This window comes from Penicillium taxi, assembly GCF_028828555.1.
Source record: "Penicillium taxi strain IBT 34144 chromosome Unknown utg000005l_segment0_segment0, whole genome shotgun sequence".
NCBI classification, from domain to species: Eukaryota; Fungi; Ascomycota; class Eurotiomycetes; order Eurotiales; family Aspergillaceae; genus Penicillium; species Penicillium taxi.
The window spans coordinates 4,794,479-4,817,309 of NW_026643207.1; the positions used below are offsets into that span (position 1 = coordinate 4,794,479).

General features: G+C 45.5%; 6 protein-coding genes across 6 annotated transcripts; 3 read left to right on the forward strand and 3 right to left on the reverse strand.

Moving 5' to 3' along the window:
* Positions 1 to 1,305: 1,305 nt before the first annotated feature.
* N7495_009060 (uncharacterized protein) lies at positions 1,306 to 1,632 on the reverse strand (the record flags this gene model as incomplete). The annotated part of the gene is made up of 1 exon (XM_057211711.1): positions 1,306 to 1,632. The coding sequence occupies one exon, from the start codon at positions 1,630 to 1,632 to the stop codon at positions 1,306 to 1,308; it is 327 nt and encodes a 108-aa protein (XP_057061254.1).
* A 3,579-nt stretch (positions 1,633 to 5,211) lies between these two features.
* N7495_009061 (uncharacterized protein) lies at positions 5,212 to 6,936 on the forward strand (the record flags this gene model as incomplete). The annotated part of the gene is made up of 4 exons (XM_057211712.1): positions 5,212 to 5,545; positions 5,603 to 5,646; positions 6,105 to 6,556; positions 6,579 to 6,936. 4 exons carry the CDS (start codon positions 5,212 to 5,214, stop codon positions 6,934 to 6,936), a joined length of 1,188 nt encoding a protein of 395 aa, XP_057061255.1.
* A 2,388-nt stretch (positions 6,937 to 9,324) lies between these two features.
* N7495_009062 (RFX family transcription factor) lies at positions 9,325 to 12,066 on the reverse strand (the record flags this gene model as incomplete). The annotated part of the gene is made up of 3 exons (XM_057211713.1): positions 9,325 to 10,861; positions 10,916 to 11,236; positions 11,291 to 12,066. The coding sequence occupies 3 exons, from the start codon at positions 12,064 to 12,066 to the stop codon at positions 9,325 to 9,327; spliced, it is 2,634 nt and encodes an 877-aa protein (XP_057061256.1).
* A 1,315-nt stretch (positions 12,067 to 13,381) lies between these two features.
* On the forward strand, positions 13,382 to 16,309 carry pldA (uncharacterized protein; the record flags this gene model as incomplete). The annotated part of the gene is made up of 8 exons (XM_057211714.1): positions 13,382 to 13,442; positions 13,517 to 13,929; positions 13,988 to 14,140; positions 14,195 to 14,816; positions 14,870 to 15,130; positions 15,182 to 15,642; positions 15,693 to 16,241; positions 16,295 to 16,309. The coding sequence occupies 8 exons, from the start codon at positions 13,382 to 13,384 to the stop codon at positions 16,307 to 16,309; spliced, it is 2,535 nt and encodes an 844-aa protein (XP_057061257.1).
* A 3,731-nt stretch (positions 16,310 to 20,040) lies between these two features.
* On the reverse strand, positions 20,041 to 21,695 carry N7495_009064 (ribose phosphate diphosphokinase subunit PRS1; the record flags this gene model as incomplete). Its single annotated transcript, XM_057211715.1, has 5 exons — positions 20,041 to 20,071; positions 20,130 to 21,133; positions 21,190 to 21,310; positions 21,369 to 21,378; positions 21,437 to 21,695. 5 exons carry the CDS (start codon positions 21,693 to 21,695, stop codon positions 20,041 to 20,043), a joined length of 1,425 nt encoding a protein of 474 aa, XP_057061258.1.
* A 165-nt stretch (positions 21,696 to 21,860) lies between these two features.
* Positions 21,861 to 22,723, forward strand: N7495_009065 (bifunctional precorrin-2 dehydrogenase/sirohydrochlorin ferrochelatase MET8; the record flags this gene model as incomplete). Its single annotated transcript, XM_057211716.1, has 3 exons — positions 21,861 to 21,953; positions 22,027 to 22,508; positions 22,576 to 22,723. 3 exons carry the CDS (start codon positions 21,861 to 21,863, stop codon positions 22,721 to 22,723), a joined length of 723 nt encoding a protein of 240 aa, XP_057061259.1.
* Between the last annotated feature and the right edge of the window lie 108 nt (positions 22,724 to 22,831).

Sequence of the window (22,831 nt, forward strand, 5' to 3'; positions counted from 1 at the left end):
TGATACCAGTGCGGTTGATGACAAGATGGACGTTGTCGGATGGGTGGACGCCAGCTTTTGTGGCGTCAAAGATGTGCTGAAATACGGCGCGTTTAAAGACCACTCCGCGCTTCAAACAATGTGAAACGAGTCAAGGGAGGTAGATGGTCATGTTGATGCAGACAAACTTGAAGCAAGTTCCATGGTTAAAAGTCAGGGCCAAGCTCTTCAAGCGGGCCCCAAGTATTTTTATCCCATTTGGCAGAGACAGTACCGGTGTGGGAAACACTAGAGAGTCGTAATTGGTCAAACACTGTGCTGGGCTGAGCTCTGAAGAGGTTAAGCTTACGGTATATAGTTTGCTCAAGCCCATGAGGAAGCATATTCGATATCGTAGTCGCCGGGCATGTGCTTTGCAGCTACAAAAACATTGTATTTAGGGTCCTTGGACAAAGGTATCGCCGTAGTTAACCCGGCAACTCCAGCACTAAGCAAGAATTAGTAGATACTCAGACAAAACTAGGAAGCAACGCGTACCACACCATAACTATATTTTTCTGCACCATTGTAAGTGTTTTTAAACGCTCAATAAGATGATGAATATACGCGGCTGTTCGATCTCAAAATTTGAAGCCTTTACAAGGTTTATATCAAGTTATGGATCAGTGGCAACCGATGGCTTTTATAGTCAGGGCTTCCGCACTTGTTTCGCGTACCATGCAGATTAAATACACCACTTTTGAACTGCCTCAACGTAATATTTAGAAAGGAGAAACCTCTGGCTATGCCGAGCTATAAGTTTGATCTAGTTTGGCAATAGAGACAATCAATAAAAAGTCGATGTTGAAGAGTGGTTGCTTGCTGAGGACTATGATGGCTTGATAAATGCACGACTTGTCTAGCCCCCGCTTCAAGCATTTACCGTATGAATATTCGCGATTGTATTTTTGCATAGCATGGTTAACATATAGTATGCATAGGTACCTAGATACGAAAGAGTCTTGACACTGCCCAGAAGGGAATTGCACGCATACTTCCAAAGTCTACATAGATTGCAAGAGAGTTGAGGCTTAGCGCGACGTCAACTTGCCGAAGAATCATCGTAGACTAATGAGATTATTCATTACTGTGGCTCTGGTCTTATTTAACTACTAATCTGCAGTCTTTTGAATGCCTTAGATGTTGGGGTTGCTGTAAAGTATTCTTTATTAAGACTTTAAATGATACAAGATGAATTAACTAGAGAAGTATAATAAGACTGCTCAGGACAGATATGACAAGCATCTGAATGAGAGTGGCAGGTCCAGTAAGCACAGCGCTAACAGACTACAAAGGAGCAATGGAACTGGTGCTAGTAGACTGTGTAGAGACACTAGAAGAAGAAGCAATCAGAGTCGAGAGAACAGGCGTAGAGATTCCTTGGCTAATTGCTCCCTTATCGACGTTGGTCGAAGAAGTAGGCACACTTGATTCGGCGGATGCAGTTTCAGAGTAAATGTAGGTGCTTTGTCCAACCACAGCTTCCTTTGTGACATCTGTGGGTTCTACCGCACTAGAACTACTCGCTGCGATAGTTGGAAGCGCAGACAATAGTGTGATGACCGAGCTCGGTTTGCCCTCAGCCACTATAAAGGCGGTGTTTGAAGCTTTCATTGTCTCAGTGGTCACAAAAGTCGACTTAGCGGATGCTGGACAGTCGCGAGCTCCGGATAGGCAAGCGGTCACAGTAGCAGTGAGTACAGACAAGATAGTGGATGTCGTGAGCTCGGCACCAGCGGCTGAAGGAGTGGTGGTAGATGATCTGGTTGAAACGAAAAGGAGTCAACTTTACTGATTGGTCAGCGTGCAATTTGCCCAACACACTGAAGGAACACCACTATTATGCTGGTATTGTTGTAGGAAAATTGTGGTGTTTCAGCCCAGGAGGTAAGAATAGATTGAGTCAAACTATCTACTCCTCAGTTGTCGAAATTTCTATAAAATTGACTTTTCGTAACCGTGTACACCACGACTGAATCCTCCATCCCCCTGCGGACTCCAGATCATGCATAGCAATAAAGTTATCCTTCATTTATTATTCCTAATTTCGATTATATACTGACTGTGTTATATTTTAACTGTACAACAACTCTCTAGTGCATAATACTTTTCAACCGCCAAAGAAATCGAAACGAGTTATTTCACTATTCAAAACGCAATGTATAGACATTTGTTCGAGGGGTGATATGAGCTATATCAAATGATGGTACCTTATCAGTCACCTGAATCAATAAAGAGCAAAAGAGGTGTTCCAGTTTGTACTCGTGCCTTCTTACTTATGATTGCGGCCATCGTTGATAAAAAGGCGATGAATCAAGAGTTCAATGCATATTTTGGTGACTGCAAATCGACTCCAGATCTTTATTAAGGGCTTATATTTCCTAAAAGCATAGTTCAGAGCATCATTTTTCGCTTCACGGGGAATAGATCGGGAGGTTTCGCGTTCTCCATTTGAGGTAAGCTCATAACTCATTAAAGCATGATAATTATAAGAATCAAAAGAATCAAAAGAATCTGTTGCGACAGCCGAAAAACAAGGCCATCAACATACGGAAAATATTTCGGCCGAAAAGCTTCTGCCCAGGCAATGACTCTGGAACTAGAATTAGTATATCACGGCATCCTTGAATGATATGCATTCATCGCAAACGACACCCTTAAGCGATGTGCATTCGCGACAGTAATGTTCCATCTTCACCGTCTCTTCTGTCTCGGACGAATGTCAACATTCGTCCAGGACAGAGGAGCACCCATATACTATAAGTAGCTAGTTCTTTCATCAATGAAAAAGCAGACTTCACAACAACCGCAATATTCAGTATCATAGAATCCACTACACTAGGTGAATTTTCTACGGTGTTGAGTAGTGGTTCGTTGAAGCTCACCAACTCCCTATTTACTGCAGTAAACTCCATATCATCTTACTGCAGTAAAACCCCGTTCTCAGTTATCGGCTACTAGCTAGCTACGCCCGCTAAAGCGAGCGACAGAATCAAAAGGCCCTTTGCCGCTAGATGTTGCTCTTGGGTGGCCAACCCCACCGCAGCGACAGTTCGGAAGTCAGCAATATCCAGGATCAGCTGATCCTGGGCCCGTCATGCCAGAAACCAGACCAGATTGGACCCAAAAAGGTCCCCAAACGTCAACAAGAAGGCCTGCGCCACAGAGGAATTAGGAGTAGAAAGCACAACCTGTTCTGGCTGTTTTATCTGAGGAATACTGGTTCGATCTAGTGTCCATTTTTCTATGCGGCAGGTGACCACCGAGACACGAAAATTCCAGACCACCAAAAGCACCACATGAAAATACTGATTATTGTACGTTTTGTGTTTTTTGTAGTTTTGATTTATACATCAAACTAAGGTTGGGTAAACCTTGCAAGGGTAGAAGTCATAAGGGGACCTCGGGATTAGGTATTCTTCTGCTAAATGAACAAAATTTCTTGATTCGATATCAATCTCTCTTTGGTAGTCCTAATCCCATCAGAACATTCATCGGGCCACTTTCTTTCCATGCGTCCAGCTGCGCTTGATTCCAAATATAAATTGAGCCCATCATTCCGGGAGAGTTTGCCGTAAGACCAAAAGACACTTGGGCCCGCCTAGGAATAACCACCATCCATCTCTTTGTAAGAACGAAATTGTGAGGACAAGGAATATCATCTGCCAAGAGAAGCTTATGCCTCGCTTGTTGCAGTAAATACTCATAGATCTCAACTAAGTGCTCACAATTTCTTACCCCACTTCCAGGTAACTCTTCAAATTTTTGCAAGAAGTATTGAAAAGTAGGATGACTTTTCTCCGATGCATCATCATAATCCGGAAAGAATTTAAAATGCTCATCATAACCCTCATGCTTCCCAGGTGCCGGAACAACTTGTAGATGTTTATGCGCTCTGCTTGATCCCGCAAGGACGGTACAATTGAAGAAAACAAAATGCTCCTCTTCCAATCCACAAAGCACGCTCCACCCCGCAGTTATGTCATCAATAGAAAGGGGCTCATGCTGCCGACGATAAGAATCCAGTGTCAGCAGCAGCAGCATTGGTCGGAAAACAGGATATTTATTAAAAGCAAGGTGGTGTGTGCCATTGACCGTGCTTATACAGATATCGGGATGATCTTTCGCTATGTCGCTACCCGGACCAAATAAGATAGGCTGAGAGTGGACTCCGCTTGATATCAGTTCGTCCCCAGCTTGAGGTTTTGTGCCGAGGGATTCAATCATATGAAATGAAAACTAGATATAATCTCAGAAAAATAATGGGATAAATGGGGGATTACGATAACGAACTATCATGCCCTGATCCTCAACAAGAATGGGTTGGCTTTGCTGGTAATTTATGATGCCATTTGCGATCAGAAAGTCAAATTTTGCGCAAATGTCATCATATGTTGGATTAAACGACATTTCGATTATCATGAAACGTAATAATTACTGAATTGAGAAGTTTCAAGAATCCAAGAATTATGAGCGTGAGGGGCAGAAACATTAAGCGGCTCAAGTGGAGAGGGTACACGAGGCACTTCGGCTCTTGGGCCTAAGAGGCTGAATCCTAGAACCATTTTGACTCTTGCCCATGTGGCTGTAACTACTATTTTATTCGATTTCAGTGATTACGAATAGCCAAAAATCTGCTAATAATAAACTTAGCTGAGCTCTTTTTCAAATTGTAGTCCCAGGGTTGAAAGGAAGGTTTCAAAGCCTCAATATAATCTTAGGAATGTCAGGTAAGTAGATTGACAAATTAAGACTAAAAGGCCTGGGGAGCTACATGGAAGTAAATGGTATCCGATTGCCAATTATATGTTCATGACTGTCAAATTTTAGGGGGAGACACATTCAAATAATATCTTGGTAAAGCGGCAGTTGCCTCCTTTGTGCAGAGTACCTGGGTAGCCTTTTTAGTACCTGGTAGATTTCATTTCCACAGTTTTATATGAACACATCTAGTTTCTATTTCCCGCCGCTCTCCAAAGCTATGTATTTGATTCAAATCAGCCTCGGCGGCAAGGCTCACGTAAGTGGACAATCAGGTAAATGCCAAGGCTGACGTGTATAAAATGGGGCTGAATAAAAACTACCACTTGGATCTTAAAAGGTGCTGCTTCAGGCCGCATTTCGACTTTTGTTGCTAAAATTTTCGTCATTTTTCTTGTACATCACCGTTAAAGCATTGTGTAGTAGCTTTCCATGTCCGAACAAGAAGACCCACTCAACCAGGCGGAGGCTGGCCATCTGACCAAGTTCTCTAAACTCGAGGCATCCCTTGTACATACCGAGGTGGAGAAGCGCCCGAACTCTAGAGCGCAAAATGATGTAAACCGATATGCCGAAGCCTCAGATCTATCTGTGAATGAACTTGCCTTCGATTTCAACCTTGACAGGGGCCATTACCCGCTCGATAATCTCAAGTCTCTTCAGCAGGTCTTCAATGCCGTGCAATGTCATGAACATTTGGAGAAAAGGGATAACTTTTCTCCTGAAACTCGGGTAGAATGCCTGAAGGTTAGCTCACTGGGAGGAGGTAGGTGCTGCTTCAACTCAGGGCCATAATTTTATACTTGATGCTAATAATTTCAAGAATGGCTAATACTAGATGAGGCCCAAATGGGCGAGCTTTTACGGGTAAGATGGTCATTTGTCTCCATTCTTGTTTCGGACATTAGACAGCTAAATTGCTCAAGCTATTTGCTACAAAACAACCAAGCAATACTCCTTCAAGTCACAGCATGCTTGTCTTATAAGAATTCAAGGTTCCCTCAAATAGCTTTCTTTCATTTATATTGACTGTGTCTAAGCTTCGTGCCCTTGACACCTATCGAGGGAACTTCTTATGGGCCACAGATCGCATTGACTCAAGAGAATACTAATCAGCTCTTCAACACTCTGGAACTTAACCCTCTATTTATGATGAACATGATCGGTCGACCAGATTATTGGGCTCCTCATTCAAATTGGTCAGCAGATAATTATGGGAAGCTTCTTTCCTGTGGTGAAAATAATCACCTCCCAAATTTCCGATGTAACAAATAGTGATTCCACCTTCAGATTTGTTCTGTCAACACCCTCGCTGGAATCTACAGGTCCAAGGAGCACCGCTGTCAGTCTACATGCGCTACGATACCACCCGCAACCTTACAACATATGTTATTTCTCACAAAGAACTCGATACATCCATTGTGACGCTCAAATCTTTACTCAAAATTGCACTGAACACCACTTCTGCAGCTGATAGGCCAGCTGTCTTTTTAGATGACCCCTTTGAAATCCACATAATACTTTCAACTTTGTCCTTTGAGGCTTCCAAATTCCACGTCAAACGTTTCCGACGCTTTATGTGGGCTCAAATCAATAAAGTAGACGACCAGCTTGAAGGTCTTGAGGCCGAGGATCGAGCCAAACTAAAATATCTGACAAAACAACTCCAAATAATATCCCAGAATACTGACTCTCATCTCGGAAATGCGGATGTTTGCATTATCACAGCTACGGCTATTCGCAACGTCCACTCCCGCTTCGTTTCATCGATCTCCCGGTATAGTCCTTTTGTCTACCAGCGAGCAGAAGATCTGGTTTCTCAATTACAAACAGCGCAAAGACAGCACTATGTCCCTGGTCTACAACCTCATGACCCAGCAAGATGCCACTAATAACATCCGAATCAGCAATAGCATGAAGCAAGACTCCGCACCTATGAATGCAATTGCTGTCCTAACAATGGCATTCCTGCCAGGTACCTTTGCAGCGACGGTGGTTCGTGCTGGGGTCTTTGGGGGCACCATCACAGGAGCAGGAGTTTGGTGGGTCTGGATTAGCATCATAGTACCTGTGACTACGGCTGTCTTAATTTGTTGGTGGCTTTATCAGAAATCAAAAGAGCCGGGCAGGCGGCTCGAAGAGAAGAAGCTATTATAAGAGGATAACTTTTACTACTGGATTTTCATTTCGAGAGGCCAAGAGCAAAATTCTTGACAAGATAATGTGATAGGTTAGACTTTGAGTCTATTATTTCGTATCCTCTTGTGTTCTACGATTTTGATGCTATTTGTATGTGTAGGTACGTAGTTTCGTAAGGTATTTAGCCATTATGTTGTCGCTTACAGAAGGTAAAGCATAGAACAAGGTAGCAAACCCGGCTAACTAAGACTCCAAATGGTCACCTGTGACCCTAAAATCGAAATCAAGTTTGGGGCTACACTCCGGTCTCGTCCATCCAAGTCTAAAACTCCCATGCGTCAAAGGGAATTTCTGTAAGTTACTCTTTCAACAAAGCTTCTTCCTTTTCACCCTTGAAAAGTACTGCGTTCTGTCCTGGGTAGTCAAACCCTCATTTTCGGTGATGTCATCAAGAAATTGCACTAGGAAGTAGGCAAGTTTCTGTTTGTTGGCAATTGTGCCAACGATAAGGGTAGCCTTATTGGATAGTCCTGGGTTATCTAGTGCAATCCGGCAAAGATTGACAATATTCATTACCTTTAAGTTTTATATCGAGATATTATGTTCGTTCTCTAAGGAGCCAGTAATTAAGGGTTATCAATTTCAGGTCCTCTCGTCGGTTCCGTGATAGACTAACACCTTTTGACAACCCATTTTACCTCTATTCTACGAGACACAATAGATGAAGTCTCAATGAAATTCCTCGGTTTTCATCCAAATTAGACGACTCATAGTAGTGTAGACATAAGATAGGACAAAACCAAAAAAAAAAAAATTGATGAATAGATATAGGCTCTAGAACCGGTGGATGACGAGTGAGGCGATGGTATCGATCAATGGGTTTGATGATCTAGCTGGTTCAGATGCTCATACTCATCATTAATCGTGTTTATCACATCATATCATAGCCAATTTCTGATTCCAGAGTCGTACGTAGTGTGCAAAAATATATGCGGTCGTGGAAGAAATCCGATAGAGCTATCGATGGAGAAGCTTCTTGTTCGCCCGCAAATTATAAAGACGAACTATTCAGGTGTCTTGCGAAAAACTCAGAGCAATTTGAAGCTTCATTGCTTGACCGTAAAGCGTAGAGAACTCCCTAATGGCCAGGTTGCTCATTCTGTAATTCCTTTTCTTTTGTTTAGTGAAGGACGTATTCATCTTTTCCAACCCACCATACTCATGGTTCGTCATATCTAATCGATTTAGGCAGCTAGCCAGTATTATGGGATGCTGCAGCTATACAGCAGTGAGAGAAAGAGACAGCTACAGAATCAGGAGTGGTGGTTTGCGGGGGTAGGGAGAGGCAACTGAGCAGCAGTGAGCTTCTGCTATAGTCGGTCCAGAAACTGAACCAAATTGCGCCAAACAAAATTACGAATGCAAAGAACTCAGTCTTTCTCACCATATCTCACTTCGATCGCTGCTACTCCCATTTTACGTGTTTTATCATGATCGTTTTTGATTTTTGAAAAAAGACCGAATCTACGCCGCTATCCAATATCAACATTCGACGCCGTACCCGAGGCAATAGTATGAGCTCTCGCAGCTCCACTGCGAAGAAATGGGGAATAACTAGTATTCCTTCCGAAAAGGGAATTTCTTCGTGAATGCTTGTGGAAATTTCACCCGAATTTTGAGGTAGCAACGGGCTAGATCCAGGACATCCACATCGAAAAGAATTTCCAATTTCAACTGGTCGTCGGATATCCCCGGAATTGAACAGTATCTTCGGATGAAACTCTTGACGAAGGACGCAATGATTGGAGAATTTTGACTAGGTCGGTACCTTCTCCTTTGTTGTTGGAAGCAGTGTTGTTGATGGGTTTTATCTGGGGATGCGCTGCTACGTGGAGGGCTCTTTCATGAGCTTCTCCACCTTCTTCTCATACGGAAGCTATCGCTTCTGCTCATCGGTGAGCAAGAGACGCTACTTGGCAGCAACAGCCTGAGGAAAGATAAATGTGAAGGCAGAGCCGACAAGCATTGTTATGATCTAGTTCGGCTTTGAGCTAGGATGTATGCAACGCTAGAGTGTATGTTCAAGATACCCATAGATACAACATAAGAAAGTAAAGTCAGTAGGAACTAAGCCGAGGATGCAGTCCGATTAAATGTTTTATGACGAGAAAAACTTCAAACCTCGGGCACAATTATACCAGGGACATTTTGTATGCAAAATGCACGGGCTGAATCCCATGCTCGTGTCTCATCTCTTCGTTCAGATAGAATGGTGGGAAACGCCGCCCACCAATATAGAAAACCTTTCCAATAATAAGGCACAGGAAGAATAAGCTACTTACACCGGGATATCCGAAACTCCAATCATAAAATCAAGGAAAATAACAAAGGAAATGAGAAATGAACTTAGATGACAACTACATCACCCTCGGCGTCCGCGGGGTCAGATGCCATCATGTCTCCATATTTACCAACCACCATCATCAGCGGGTCGTCTTCGAGGTCAATGGCGCTGTCATCGTTGTTTGGGCCTTGAAGGCCAGGATCTTCAAGTGATAGCTCCTTGTCATTTGGGATGTGCTTGACATCCCCTTCATCGTTTGGAATATGTGGCCCATTTTGGTTCACAGGGTGGTTGGGGTTGGATATGTGCTGATCACCATCATACGAGGTGCGGTTTGTTGATCGTCCGTTCTGCTTAAACTGAAAATGTCCCACTTGGTTTGGTTCCTCAGAAAAAGAGAGGGCATCAACTGAGGCAGCAGTGCTACTCATGAAACCGCCCTTTTCTGCTTGCCAAACCATCATCTCGTGAAAGAACACCTTTGTCATCCACCAAGCACTGAAACTGGGTGCTCCGCCTAGTGTCAAGCGGTGCAGAATGTTATCCCAAAGAGCATCAGCTTTCGCGATAATGCACTTGCTAGAATAGGACTTGAAAATAACTTGTAGATTGAGAATAAACAAGATCCACTTGTCTGGAAAGTTGTACTCTTGATCTCCAGGGCTGTTCTCAATGGGACAAACGTGAGAAGCGATATCTTCCGCAGTATCTGGCTTGGAATAGAACGGTAGGGATCCCGTAGCGTCAATTTCATTCACCGGCGTCAGCAGAGCACGGACGTCGTGTTTAAATATTTGCTCAGTGGCCTTCAGCACGGCAGTCGGAAGATTGGCCTTCGTCATCATCTCTTGAGGGTCCACGAGAGTCTTGAAGTCCTCCCACATTTGAATGCGATTATCCGGGTGGCAGAGCCATGCAGCGGCCGCATTGGCAGCCTGGTTAACGTCAAGCATCTGCTTGAGAAGCTTGCAGAAGATATTGGCTGGAATAAGGCGCGCAACGGTCATATGAGTCGGCTGACTTTTGAATGTTTCGGCAATATGATTGCATAGGCGATTAGAGATGGATCGAAAAGCATCTAAAACAGGCTTCGGGACGACTTGAGTGGTGAGAGGCGCAACGAAAGGGATCATCTTTTGGTACATCAACCAGTCACATTCCTTGATCCATGCGGCTACGTTAGGATGAGTTAAAAGTTTTTGGACGGGAACGGTCAAAGTTCCGTGGAAGGCAGAAAAGTATTTCAGGAGATTGCGTTCCTTGCAAAATCGGAAACTGTCGATGACTGAGATACAGTGCGATCGGTATAAAGCTCCAAGCGCATCTGCAACCTTGAGATCGGTGTTTGCCGGCAAGTAGGGACGAATATCGGGCAGGTTGAAAGAGTCGTTCTCAGCGGAGACCATCTCGTCCGTGGGGAATTGCAGCATGAGATTAACGATTTTACCGGCCTGATGAGCAACATTTTCAGTCGTTACGATGGCATCCGGGCCAGAGGTAAAGCCAGTAATGGGAGAGTTGCTCTGTAATCTCGGAGCGAAGGAGGTTGTGGGTGAAGGGAAAACTGCAGTGTCTGCAGTTGGTTGGGCGATGCTCATACTAAGATCTGGGTCAGTAACCTCGATAATATATCAGATGTATTAAGTAACCTACCTCCTGGATCGCATACCACTGAGTGGTCTTTCCGGAGCCGCAATCGGAGCCTGCTGATTGAGTCCTGCATGGACACTGACTGCTAGTGGTGGCCGCTGCTGCTTTTCTTCGATAACTGACAAGTCAACATAATGATATTTGGACTCGCCACGCACGCCGAGTCGTCGAGTTTGCATATTGGGAAAAACGATGCGAACCAGCTTTCCAAAAGATGCTGGGTTCAAGACTGATACTCGTTCCGTTCCACATTTCTCGGCATAGCAACAATAGACGCGGTCTCGTCGTACTGAATCGTTGCTCTTCCGGCAGTTCTCTCGCAACCTATAAGAGATATTAGACGCCGATGTTCAATTCCAGATCAAAATGAATCATTACCAAATCATGGCGAAGACCTGCTTCACTTTCTCCGCCTTTCCACCAGCGCCTTCATGCTTCATGACTTCGGCAGCCATCTGTTGCAGCGAGTAGGATTCGTACGAGCGAAGCAGCTTACGCAGCTCATTGTCGTTAGCTTGGGTTGAGCTGGACCCCCGTTTTTTCTTCCCACCTATGTCGGAAATTTCTTGGCTCTCGATTATCTGCTCTGGCATGTGGTTCTCGATCCCACTATCATACATGGGCTGGTACTGGGGAACAGAAATCCCACTCTGAGCAACGTTCGGAGGCAATGAGTGATGTGACAGGTTATGGGCTTGCATCGCGTGCTGGGGGTATTCATCGGGTCGAGAAATAACCGGATGAGCATCATGGTCTATAGCCGCATGGGGGTGATGAAATTGATGACCATATCGCATGATCATGTCCTCGGGGTTATTGGCAAACATGGTTTGATTGGCAACTTGGGATGGCATGAATTGTTGCGGAAAGCTGTCCATGTGTTGATCTTGGGTTTGCTGTGTCGTGCTAGAATGTATGCTGGCTGTTGATCCTCGAGATCTGGGACGGAGACCAGATCTAGACATGTTCTCTGATCGAGAGCGCATGGGCTCAGCCGTTCCTGGCCGGCTATGAGGTCCCATATGTTGCGCAGTCTGGGGGAACACGCTCCCTTGGGACTGGGCGCGTGCTACAGTTTGAGGGGCATGAGTAACGACACAAGCAGTAGACTGGCTGGAAAGGGCTAAGATAGTCTCACCTAGTTCTGGAGGCATTCTAGTTTCAGACTGGTCGGTGAGGAGTGTGGAGGAGATCCCGTCACCCAGGAGATGAGTGGAGGGCCTGCACTGTTTTTTACGAGCAGTCGTGGCGATGAATGACCATTCAAAAACATAAAAAAACAAAACCAAAACTAATATCTGGTGAATAAATCACCTTGACCTCCCAACTGATCTATCCAAGTGTCGTGGAGTTGTCGTGGGCCGCGTGGTGTCAAAAGTCGTGAGGGAATCAACAGAGCAAGCCGTTCCTCAGACAACGTTGTTTTCCCAGTCACGTGATCAACCGGGTAAGCATTCCAAACAAACAACACCCGGTCACCATCACTGTCACATCCAATTTATTCCTGTAAAATGGGCTTCGAGAGAGCTGCAAACTGTGATTCTAGAGGCTGTCCATGTTGAAAAATTCAAATGTCACAACATTTGTGGCCGCTCCAGAGTTGGTCGCTTGGAACTTAAGACTTACTATGACACCACACATTAAAGTGTAGATACAAACACCAGTTGATTCAACTTTTGAAGGTACCTATCTAGCTAGGTAAATAACCTTGAAAGGTTCCTACTACTGCATATTTTCATGGGTTTCAGGTGGTTAACCGTGTACTGACATGCTCAAATCCTTGCTTATTCTAAACACCCGTGAACCTGAACGAATGTATTGAAGGCCGTTCAAGGTCTCGAGGGCTAGTGTTCTGACCTCATTTAAGATAATTTAATACCTTTCCAGCTCACCGTGTCCAGTGCCCATGTATATAGGTGCTGTTTCCCTAGGTAGCCTTAGCTCAAGGTCGGTATATATACATCCGATTTTGTTGACGAGAACACATCTAAGGTACAGATTAGGGTATAGTTTACCACACCATCTCGACAGGGAAGGGCCACGTAGCCACCGATCTACCTGGGGATATATGTTCACCAATAGACTTCCAAAGCTTTGAATAAATTCATGCATTTGAATATCAAAGCTGCTCAGATATATACTTATCAACCTAATTTTCTGTGTGGAGATCGGCTATGACGTCGTCCACCTGTCCTTCTCCACTGATGAACGATGGCCAGATGTCTGGCCACTTTTTCTCCAATCTTATCTCATAATACCATTGGTCTCTAGATCTATATAATCATCATTTTATATTTCTCCCACTTAGTAGTACCTATATGCCTTACAATTCAGCTGTATAATAAGTTTACGGCACCATGTGGGGCGATCTCGAATAAGGGAGTGAACCGCGGGTGAAATTGCCTGACATCAGTGGTCAATTAGTAGTCAGATCCATTCCCCTCCTTCCCCTCCACATCTCCCCCAACCATGCAGAAATTTAAAGACAAGCTCGAGCAGAAGTTCGACCAGTTGGAAGAGTCTCTCAAAGGTTTGATCCCCTCCCCCCTGAATATCTTTGCTCATCACTTAAATTCTCTTACTCATATTCACCGGCAAAAATAGACTCCCATCTCGACTCCCAGTTCCATGATGCTAGAGCTGGTGCAGCTCATATGAAACACAAGGTCGGCAAATTTTTTAATATTATCAACCCAAATCACCGTCACGATGAGGCCCACGAACAAGCTACCGATGAGAAACGATCGGCCATTGCCGAGTCCCACCGCTTCCAATCATATGCGCCTATCCATGAAGGTAATCGCATCAAGTGGTATGTTGATGGACTAGATTATCTCTGGGCTGTCTCGGAGGCGCTGGAGAAGGCTACTGAGACCATCTATCTCGCTGATTGGTGGATATCTCCTGAGTTGTTCCTCCGTCGTCCTCCTGTACAACATCAAGAATGGCGGTTGGATCATATTCTAAAGCGTCGTGCCGAGGCGGGTGTGAAGATCTACATTATCGTCTACAAGGAGGTGAGATTAATAATCTCTGGGAAAGGGACCTGGAAATTTAACAACCATCTCTTTCCAGGTTAACCAAGCTCTGACTTGCAATTCGGCACACACCAAGCATGCGTTGCAAAATCTATGTCCTGAGGGTACACCCGGTCATGGCAATATTCGTGTTTTGCGCCATCCGGACCACAACATCTTTGAGAATGCGGCAGACATGACTCTCTACTGGGTAGATATTCTACGATACATAAGATTCACAATCGCATTCAACTAACCAATACAGGCACATCACGAGAAATTTATTGTCATTGACTACGCGATGGCCTTCATCGGTGGAATTGACCTCTGCTTTGGACGTTGGGATGCCCGCCAACACCCTCTTTCCGACGTACATCCAGCTGGTCTGCGGGACGACATCTTCCCCGGTCAAGAATTTAACAACAACAGAATTATGGACTTCCAAAGTGTTGAAGATTGGCAGAGTAACGAAATTAGCAAAGCCGAGTACGGTCGTATGCCGTGGCACGACGTCGCATTCGGGCTTATTGGCGACAGTGTCTATGATATCGCGGAGCATTTCGTTCTCCGCTGGAACTTTGTCAAGCGTGACAAGTACAAGCGAAGTGATAATGTAGACTGGATCACTCTGGAAGGCCGTCTTGGAGAGGACGAGGATATCGTTGCTGTTCAGCGGCCGAAGTACCCTTGCGGTGAATATATCCAGCATCCCCTTACGCCATTATTGAGTAAGCCACGTGGACAGCAAGGCTCCGTTCGTGCGCAGCTGGTGCGAAGCAGTGATGATTGGAGTAGCGGCATCTTGAATGAGCATAGTATTCAGACTGCTTACATCGAGACTATTCGTAATGCTCAGCATTTCGTCTACATCGAGAACCAGTTCTTTAGTATGCCACCCCCTTAGGCCCCTATACAATTACGATGCTAATTCTTGCCGTAGTCACTGCTACCGGTGACCAGCAACGCCCAATAGTCAACACTATCGGCCGTGCTATTGTTGATGCCTGCGTGAAAGCTGGCAAGGAGGGCCGCAAATTCCGCGTCATCATCGTTATTCCCGCCATTCCTGGGTTTGCGGGTGACTTGCGTGATAATGCTGCTCTAGGCACCAGAGCCATTATGGACTATCAGTATAAGTCGATCTGTCGAGGCGAGCACTCAATCATGGGCCAGATTGAAAATGCGGGCGTCGACCCGAAAGGTAAAAGGTTTTCTCACTGTCAAGCCTATACTTCGTACTAATATCTATCAGAGCACGTCTTCGTATTCGCTCTACGGGCTTATGATAGAATTAATAAGTCCCCAGAGCTTGAGGAATTTATGAAAAAGGCCGATGTCACTTACCAGGATATTCAACGTGGTATTGCCGAGTCCATCATGAGCGAGAGTGTTCATCCTTCCGTCGGTGACGATGCGGACAAGAACGAAAAGAGCTACGAAGTTGATAACAATCAGAAACAAGAGCAACTGAACAAGCTGGCGAAATACGAGGAGCAGGTTGAGCAGCACCGCGAAGCCTTGGGCGATGCTAGCAGAGACTCTGTGGCTCATACCACCATGTTGAATGGTGGTAAGATGTCTGACGAGGTCTGGGAAGGCGACCCCGAGGCTGAAAAGGCAAACTTTGTACAGGAAGAGCTCTATGTACACGGGAAGGTTTGCATTGTCGATGACCGAATCATTATCTGCGGCAGTGCGAACATCAACGATCGAGTAAGTGAAAAAAAGATTGAATCATTCATGCATCGACTAACCCCATGTAGTCGCAGCTCGGCTCCCACGACAGCGAACTGGCCATCGTAATGGAAGACCAGGACTTCATCGACAGCACAATGGACGGTCAGCCATACCGTGCAGCCAGACTGGCGGCCACATTGCGCCGACAGCTCTGGCGCGAACACATGGGCCTCCTCGAAGCCCAGGACTACGATGCATCCGAATCAGACAACGCCAAGCCACCAGACGTCTGTCTAAACTCGATTCACGAAGGTGCTGAGAACGACTTTGTCGCCGATCCACTCTGCGATGCGGTCTGGAACGCCTGGACTGAGCGGGCTACTACTAACACCGAAACCTATCGGGTGCTATTCCGGGCCGATCCAGACGATCACATCAAGACCTTTGAAGATTATGACCACTTCTACCCTCGCGGTGCGCACAAGCAGGGCCATCTGTTCGATCCGTTCATGCCGGCTCAAGAGGTGCGTGAGAAGCTGGATCGCATCAGGGGTCATTTGGTGTGGCTGCCTTTGAATTTCCTGTGTGATGCTGAGATGGCTGAACCTGGGCTGGCTGTGAACCAGATCACCGAGGTGAGTACATGATCTGTTTTAGGGGGTGGCTTCGTACGCTAACGGTGTTCTAGAGCATTTACACGTAGTTGTTCTAGCTGAGCGAGCTATTTATGGATTTCCAGTATGGATACATCCAGCAATTTTATCTTTTATCTTTTATCTACTATTTCAAGACCCAATATAAAGTAATTCAATCTGATCATTCAACATCCGTCGCAAGTCTTATCTCAAGGCCAAGGCCATAAGGCTACAACAACCTCACATTAGTCTAACTACTGAACAATAGCTTTGTTATTGACGCGCAGAGCGCCTGTGCCAAGTCCTTCTCCACTTTGGCGCTAATAGCCTTCTGTCCCCAACGTTACTACCCCACCGAAAGAAAGTACCGTACCTCGGAACCAGTTCCAGAAGTCCTTGCATGGATCGGTGGAGACGGGTTTAACCGATCCGGTACTCGAACAGCTCTCGATTCATGAATTTGATTTGCTCTTAAGGACTGATCTATAATACAAACAATATGATAGACTACGAGTACGGAGTACGCCGTAGGTAAATCAGATTTTACATTTCCATATCCTACAGCCAACGCGGGTCAGAGTACGCACTACATGCATACAACGTTGAACTGGAATACGCCGTCTTCACTATAGGACACCTTGTAGATGGATGCCATTCCAAATCGAACTTATCTTATTCAACATCTTCCCCGAAACGAAACGCGTCCTTTTTTTTTCTTCTTCATTTTTTCTTTTTTCTTTTTTCTTTTTCATTTTTCTGGATATCTCTTCCGCTAGATCGAGTGGAGACCCGGGACCCAGCTCCATACGTCTCATCCTCGTCTCGCGTATTGCGTCTTGCGTATTGCATCTTTCGTTTGTTCTCGACTTGCGCGGCCATTGGGGTGCATGCGTCCGGTAGGGTTGCAATGTGCCATTGGCGTTTATGCCGGTACTTGCTGTAAGGCCTTATGAAGCAAGACCCTGCATTGGCTCTATTTATGCAAGGATTGTTCCTATTACGTAGACTTGCGTGCGCGTATTACTGGTACAAGAAAGGGATTCTCTATCTTATGGGCGATCTCGAATGCTTCTGGATCCGATTGTTTCTTGGGTTTGAACCAGCCCTGGAGATCCTTGGAAAGAACCTTGGAGACATGTAATTGGTAAGATCTTTGTTTCCTTTTTCCGATCCCGATATCAACCAAACTGTAGAGTATATAAAACACCTGAAAGAAGCTGAGCCATCTAATAGTAAACCTTGCAAAGGAACATAATCATTATAATGAATGGAAATGAGAAAAACTCCATCTGAATGCACCCCAATCAAACATTGAAACTTTCGGAGACTTTTGGGAACCGCAAATGCATAGGATCAAAATATGTTGGATGGGATAGGGATACCCTGGGGTAAAAGGTCTGAGGGCTGAACCACTTTGGGTAAATTGCATTAGCATGAGACCTCGGAACCACCTGCAAATTCAGCTCAGCCTTGTACTTACTCACCTTCTATGCCTTTGCATTGTGGCAGGCATTACACCGGAAATAACCACAGATCTTGCACCGCCAGATAGCGACGAATGGGCCTGAGTTGCAATCGGAGCAGCGCCACGTCAGGATATTACCATTCGTGGCTTGAATAATGACGAAGACGTGACCGGAGCATTGGTTTGCCATTTTGATCGTTCTGGTTCTGATGAGGGTTGGAGTTAGCTCAGCTTTTAGTTTGACCCGGGACTCTGTAACCTACTTGATAGTAAAAGTATCGTGAGCCCGGGGATCTGGAAACTGGATTGTGGATGTCGATCACCGGAGAATGATCCCAGAGAGGCAATGCAGAAGGTTGGAATTAAAAAGAAGAATAAGAAGATAGGTAGAGGTGAATGCTTTGGAAATTGTAAGGAGCCTTGTATATGTGAATCGTTCAAACGGGCAGCGGCCATTATATAGCCACGAAATTGAGGATACAAACAGTCTATTCAATAACTAAGGCCTAGTCCACTTTCCAGTAGAGCCTTCAAAGACTGCAGAAGGCCGTGACGCACGTATCCGTTGATTGTTGAATCTCAGCCGAGAAGCATAAATAAATTTTCAGAGTAAAAAATAAAAAATCAAAGCCGAGAGATGCAGGAGGGAAAACATAGCAAACCAAATGGAGTGCCAGGTGGATCTAAGTTTCTAGATCTACCGAACTCCTCCATGCATGAAGAAAATCAATTGACTGAATTAGTCTAAGATGACGCCAGGTTGAGTAGTATCGTTGGTAGATATGAAAATTTGAGATGTTGAAAGTTGAAAAGTCCCAGTCGATCCTAATATACTCAGCAACACCGAGATCTAGATCGAGATCTATGTCATCGGAGCATTACAATTGGCAAGTGATGATCTACTCATGATTTCTTTAAATTCGTTTCCCCTGTCATTTCATGTTCATTTGATTGACTCGTATAGCTTAGGGTAATCATGAAGTGGGTCTTACTCTACGTCGTAGTTAGTATGGAGTACGGAGCACTCCGTATAATCCTGCTACTACTTAGCAAAGGGTTGAAAGATGAAATTGGAAATTGAAGGGCTTAGTATGGAATAGGTTCAATTCCATCATTTCCAAGTATAGAACTGGGGTAGTCCTGGCTTTGCATCATATTTGTGCCGATCTCTGATTTCCAATACTTAGGTGGTTAATCATCCGCGACACATCTCATACGCTTGGACCATGCTTCTCCACATGGTATTCCGTATATATCGGGTAAAGTTCCTTTTCATGCCACAAGTGACGAGTCTACTTTTAATAGATCCCTTCTGCAGGCCAATTGTTTATCCAAACAATGATATTCAACCTGACCTTTCAGCCTTAGAACCTTGCAATGGTTATAGCTATTGTCATGGAGTAACACTGTGTCACTACTTGACTCCATTGAAAACGTTTTGTAGCACTCACTACTCAGGTATAGTCTGTACTACTCGTAACGGAAACTTGCCTACAACAAATTATTTTAGATTAGTTTATTCTATTCATTTTCTCTTTTCTCTACTCCACTTCCCCAAAATAAACAGGTAAAACAACCCAGGAACATGAACAAATAAATTTCTGATATGGACACACCGAAACTAATAGTTTAGATCGCCATGTTTGAAACTAACATCCCGAGGTCCTGGTTGAGTTGATTGATATCAATTCAGGAAACCTGTCTCATGACTAATTCCTTTTGAAAAGGATTCCATTATAGTCGACATGTCAATTCCAAGGTTCACTGAGACAACATCCCGAGTCTAGACTCGATTGCAATCTTCAAGGAATATAGGGGAGCCGCATTGGCCGTTGAGGGAACAGAAAGAATCGGTGAACGAATATATTGATAAGTCGACTATGGGAAATGTTTGCTATCATGAATGTACGAGAATAGTATCCGACACGGGTTTCACCGCCAAGTGTTTCCACGAAAACCAGTGTCTTCATTTCTCGTCGGGTTGTGAGTCTCCGCTCCAAGTTTGCTAGATGCAAAATTGGATAGGATAATCTCAAACCCGGGTTTGTTTGCTCTGCCAACGCTCCGTTAAGAACACCTCGTGGATAACAAGATGCCCCTGCAGAACCCAGTGTGGACTGCATCGTTGGGTGGAAAAAAGAAAAAAAAAAAAAAAAAAAAAAAAGAGACAAAGAGAACAAAAGAAAAAAAAGCAGAGAAAACGAACAAACTACGTGTGGAACCGCGACAAGCGGTCACTGCTTCGAATGGTTCTTCATTTCGTAGAAAAGTAGGTATCATAACAGACTTGAAGCCTGTAAATCAAATCAACGCCAACCCTGGACCTTCATTATTTCAATCGTTAAGTTGGAAAAGAGCGGAGACGCTGTGGAGATGTTAGTATGATAAAGAAAGGAAGAACTGGAGAACTGGAGAAAACTGACCTCTCTCCATAGTGGTGCCGCCGAATGCTCTCTGATAGCAAGGATGAGACATCAATGATAATCAACTTCTTGGAACGGGCGAGCAATGACGGCGGGATCGGGAAGGTGTTAGTAACGACAATATAATCAATTGAAGAGCATGCCTCCATCTGATCAAGGGAATCAGCTCCGAAGAGACCGTGAGTGGCGATACAGTAGATCTTGCGAGCTCCTCCACGCTTCACGGCTGTCTCGGCAGCGGCGATCCAAGAACCACTCTTGTCGATCATGTCATCCACGATAAACACAGGGCGGTCGCGAACCTCACCGACCAGCGTAATGGTTTTCTCATGTTCGGGTCCAGCAATACTACCCTCGTCATCAGACTCGGTAGCGTCAAATGAGCCGCCCAGAGCATGATCAGGAGGTGCGGACGAGGTGGTGGAGATAATGGAATTCATCATGGCGTCCGGTACCTCGATGTGATCACCAGCGGCACTACCTGGGGTGCTGGCACCACCCAAGTCTGATCCGACGTAATCATCGTCAACCAGCTGGCCCTGGATTAGACGACCGGTGATCACATCTTGCACCCGGACATCGCTATACTCGTATGCTGCTTCCAGCTCCGAGGGACGACGGGCGGCCGGAGGAGTCTCAGGGCGCAGGTTCTCGGGCTCTGGCTCGGTCTCCTCTGGGATAAGGGAAGTGGACCGGTGTCGCTGCAGGTGCAGCTCGAAAAGTCGGCGGTTAGGTCGAGGCTCCTCATTCTCGCCATCGAAGAAAACAGAGCTATCAGATATAGTCACTGGAACCTTTGGACGGCGGCGATCGGTCGTTACAATACCAAAGTTAAGCTTCAGGTTGTCGGCCAGCGAGGTGACCCGCTTAGTACCGCCAGCATTCTTGCTCACCACCACAGCACCCTTCCATCCTGCCACGTTCATTCGGATCCAGCGAGCGATAAACGGTTCAGCGAACAGGTTGTCGACAGGTTTGCCGAAAAAGCCCTGCATCTGGGACGCCTGTTGTGCCGATCAAAATCAGATTAGAAGCAGATAATCCACGTAGAGATACTCACGTGCAAATCCATCGTAATGACATGATCGACGCCAGCAACGGATAGCAAATTGGCAAGCATGCGGGCCGTAATGGCACCCCGATGACTTTTCTTCTTTGATTGACGGGAATAGGGAAAGTATCTCGTGTCTGCGTCAGCATCCACCGTGGTTGGTTCAAGAAACAAGACGGGTAGCATACGGCATAACCGCTATAGAGATTGTCAGTGAAGCTACTCTTTTTTTTGCTCTTTGACACCAGTAACATACCAGTAATCGACTTGGCAGAGCCTCCCTTGCACGCCGAGATCATAATGAGAAGCTCCATCACACTGTCATTGATCTTGCTGCTTCCACTCTGCACAATGTAGACATCTTGGTTTCGCACTGAGACGCCGATGTTGACGCTAGTCTCGCCATTAGCAAATTTACCGAGGTCTGCTTTAGCTGGTGATGTTCCTAGCCGTTCACAGATGGTGTCTGTGAGGCCAGGGTGGGACGTGCCCGAGAAGATTTGCACACCCCGCATGGCTGCCCAGATGAAAAAATTGAAGAGGGAGAAGAAAAATGGAGGAAAAAAAGGAAGAAAAAAAGTCGCGCGGGAGGGAGGTTTTTGTGGGCCACCGAAGGCCCCACGTCCTTCAAACGCATTCTGTTACCTACTCAACCACTTCACCACAAATTTATTCTCAGAATGACCAAGTTTCCTGAAATTCAAGGAGGAGGTTCATTGATCTTGGCCTGGCAGATCAAAAATAAGAATGTCTTAGTGGTTGGAGGTGGCGAGGTATGCTCATACCTATGATACACTCCGATATATAATTTCCGATGAAGCTAATCCAATTTTGGGGGAAATGCAGGTCGCCGCAGGACGGATCGTACATGTTCTCAACGCCGACGCCATAGTAACTATCGTCTGTCCAGCTAGTGGACTGAACGAAGAAGTAGCCTACCGAGTCGCCGAGAAGCAAGTCACTCACATTAACCGCAATTTCGAACCATGCGACCTCGACAATGCGGATATGGTGCTCTGCGCCATTGACGACCCGGAGGCATCATCACAAGTCTGGAAGCTCTGCAAAGAGCGGCGCATTGCTGCGAATATCGCAGATGTGCCACCCGAGTGCGACTTCTATTTCGGAAGTGTGCACCGCGATGGTCCGCTGCAGATTATGGTCAGCACTAATGGCAATGGGCCGAAGCTGGCCAGTATCGTACGAAAGAAGATTGCTGAAACTCTTCCGAGTAATATGGGTGCTGCGATTGTGAATGTGGGAAAACTACGGAAGAAGCTGCGTGAAGTAGCTCCCAAGGTGGAAGAAGGCCCGAAGAGAATGAAATGGTAAGTACCCAGCACTCGGCCATGAGGCTTGACAGTATATTGTACAGAAAAGCTCACAAATTACCAGGATGTCTGTTGTGTGTGAGCAATGGAGCTTGGATGACCTTGTGGAAATGACCGAACAAGATATGAACGGGTTACTGGCTCATTACCAACCAGCGGACGTTCCATCGCTTTTAGAAGTACGAACGGAGCTTCTACAAGTGAAGAACTAAATGAAGAGATAAAATGGAGAGAGAAAAACTTCCTATCAAAACAACTATGCATCTCTAAAGACCAACACAATGCATACAGTAAACTGAGGGAACTTTCGACGAGGCTAG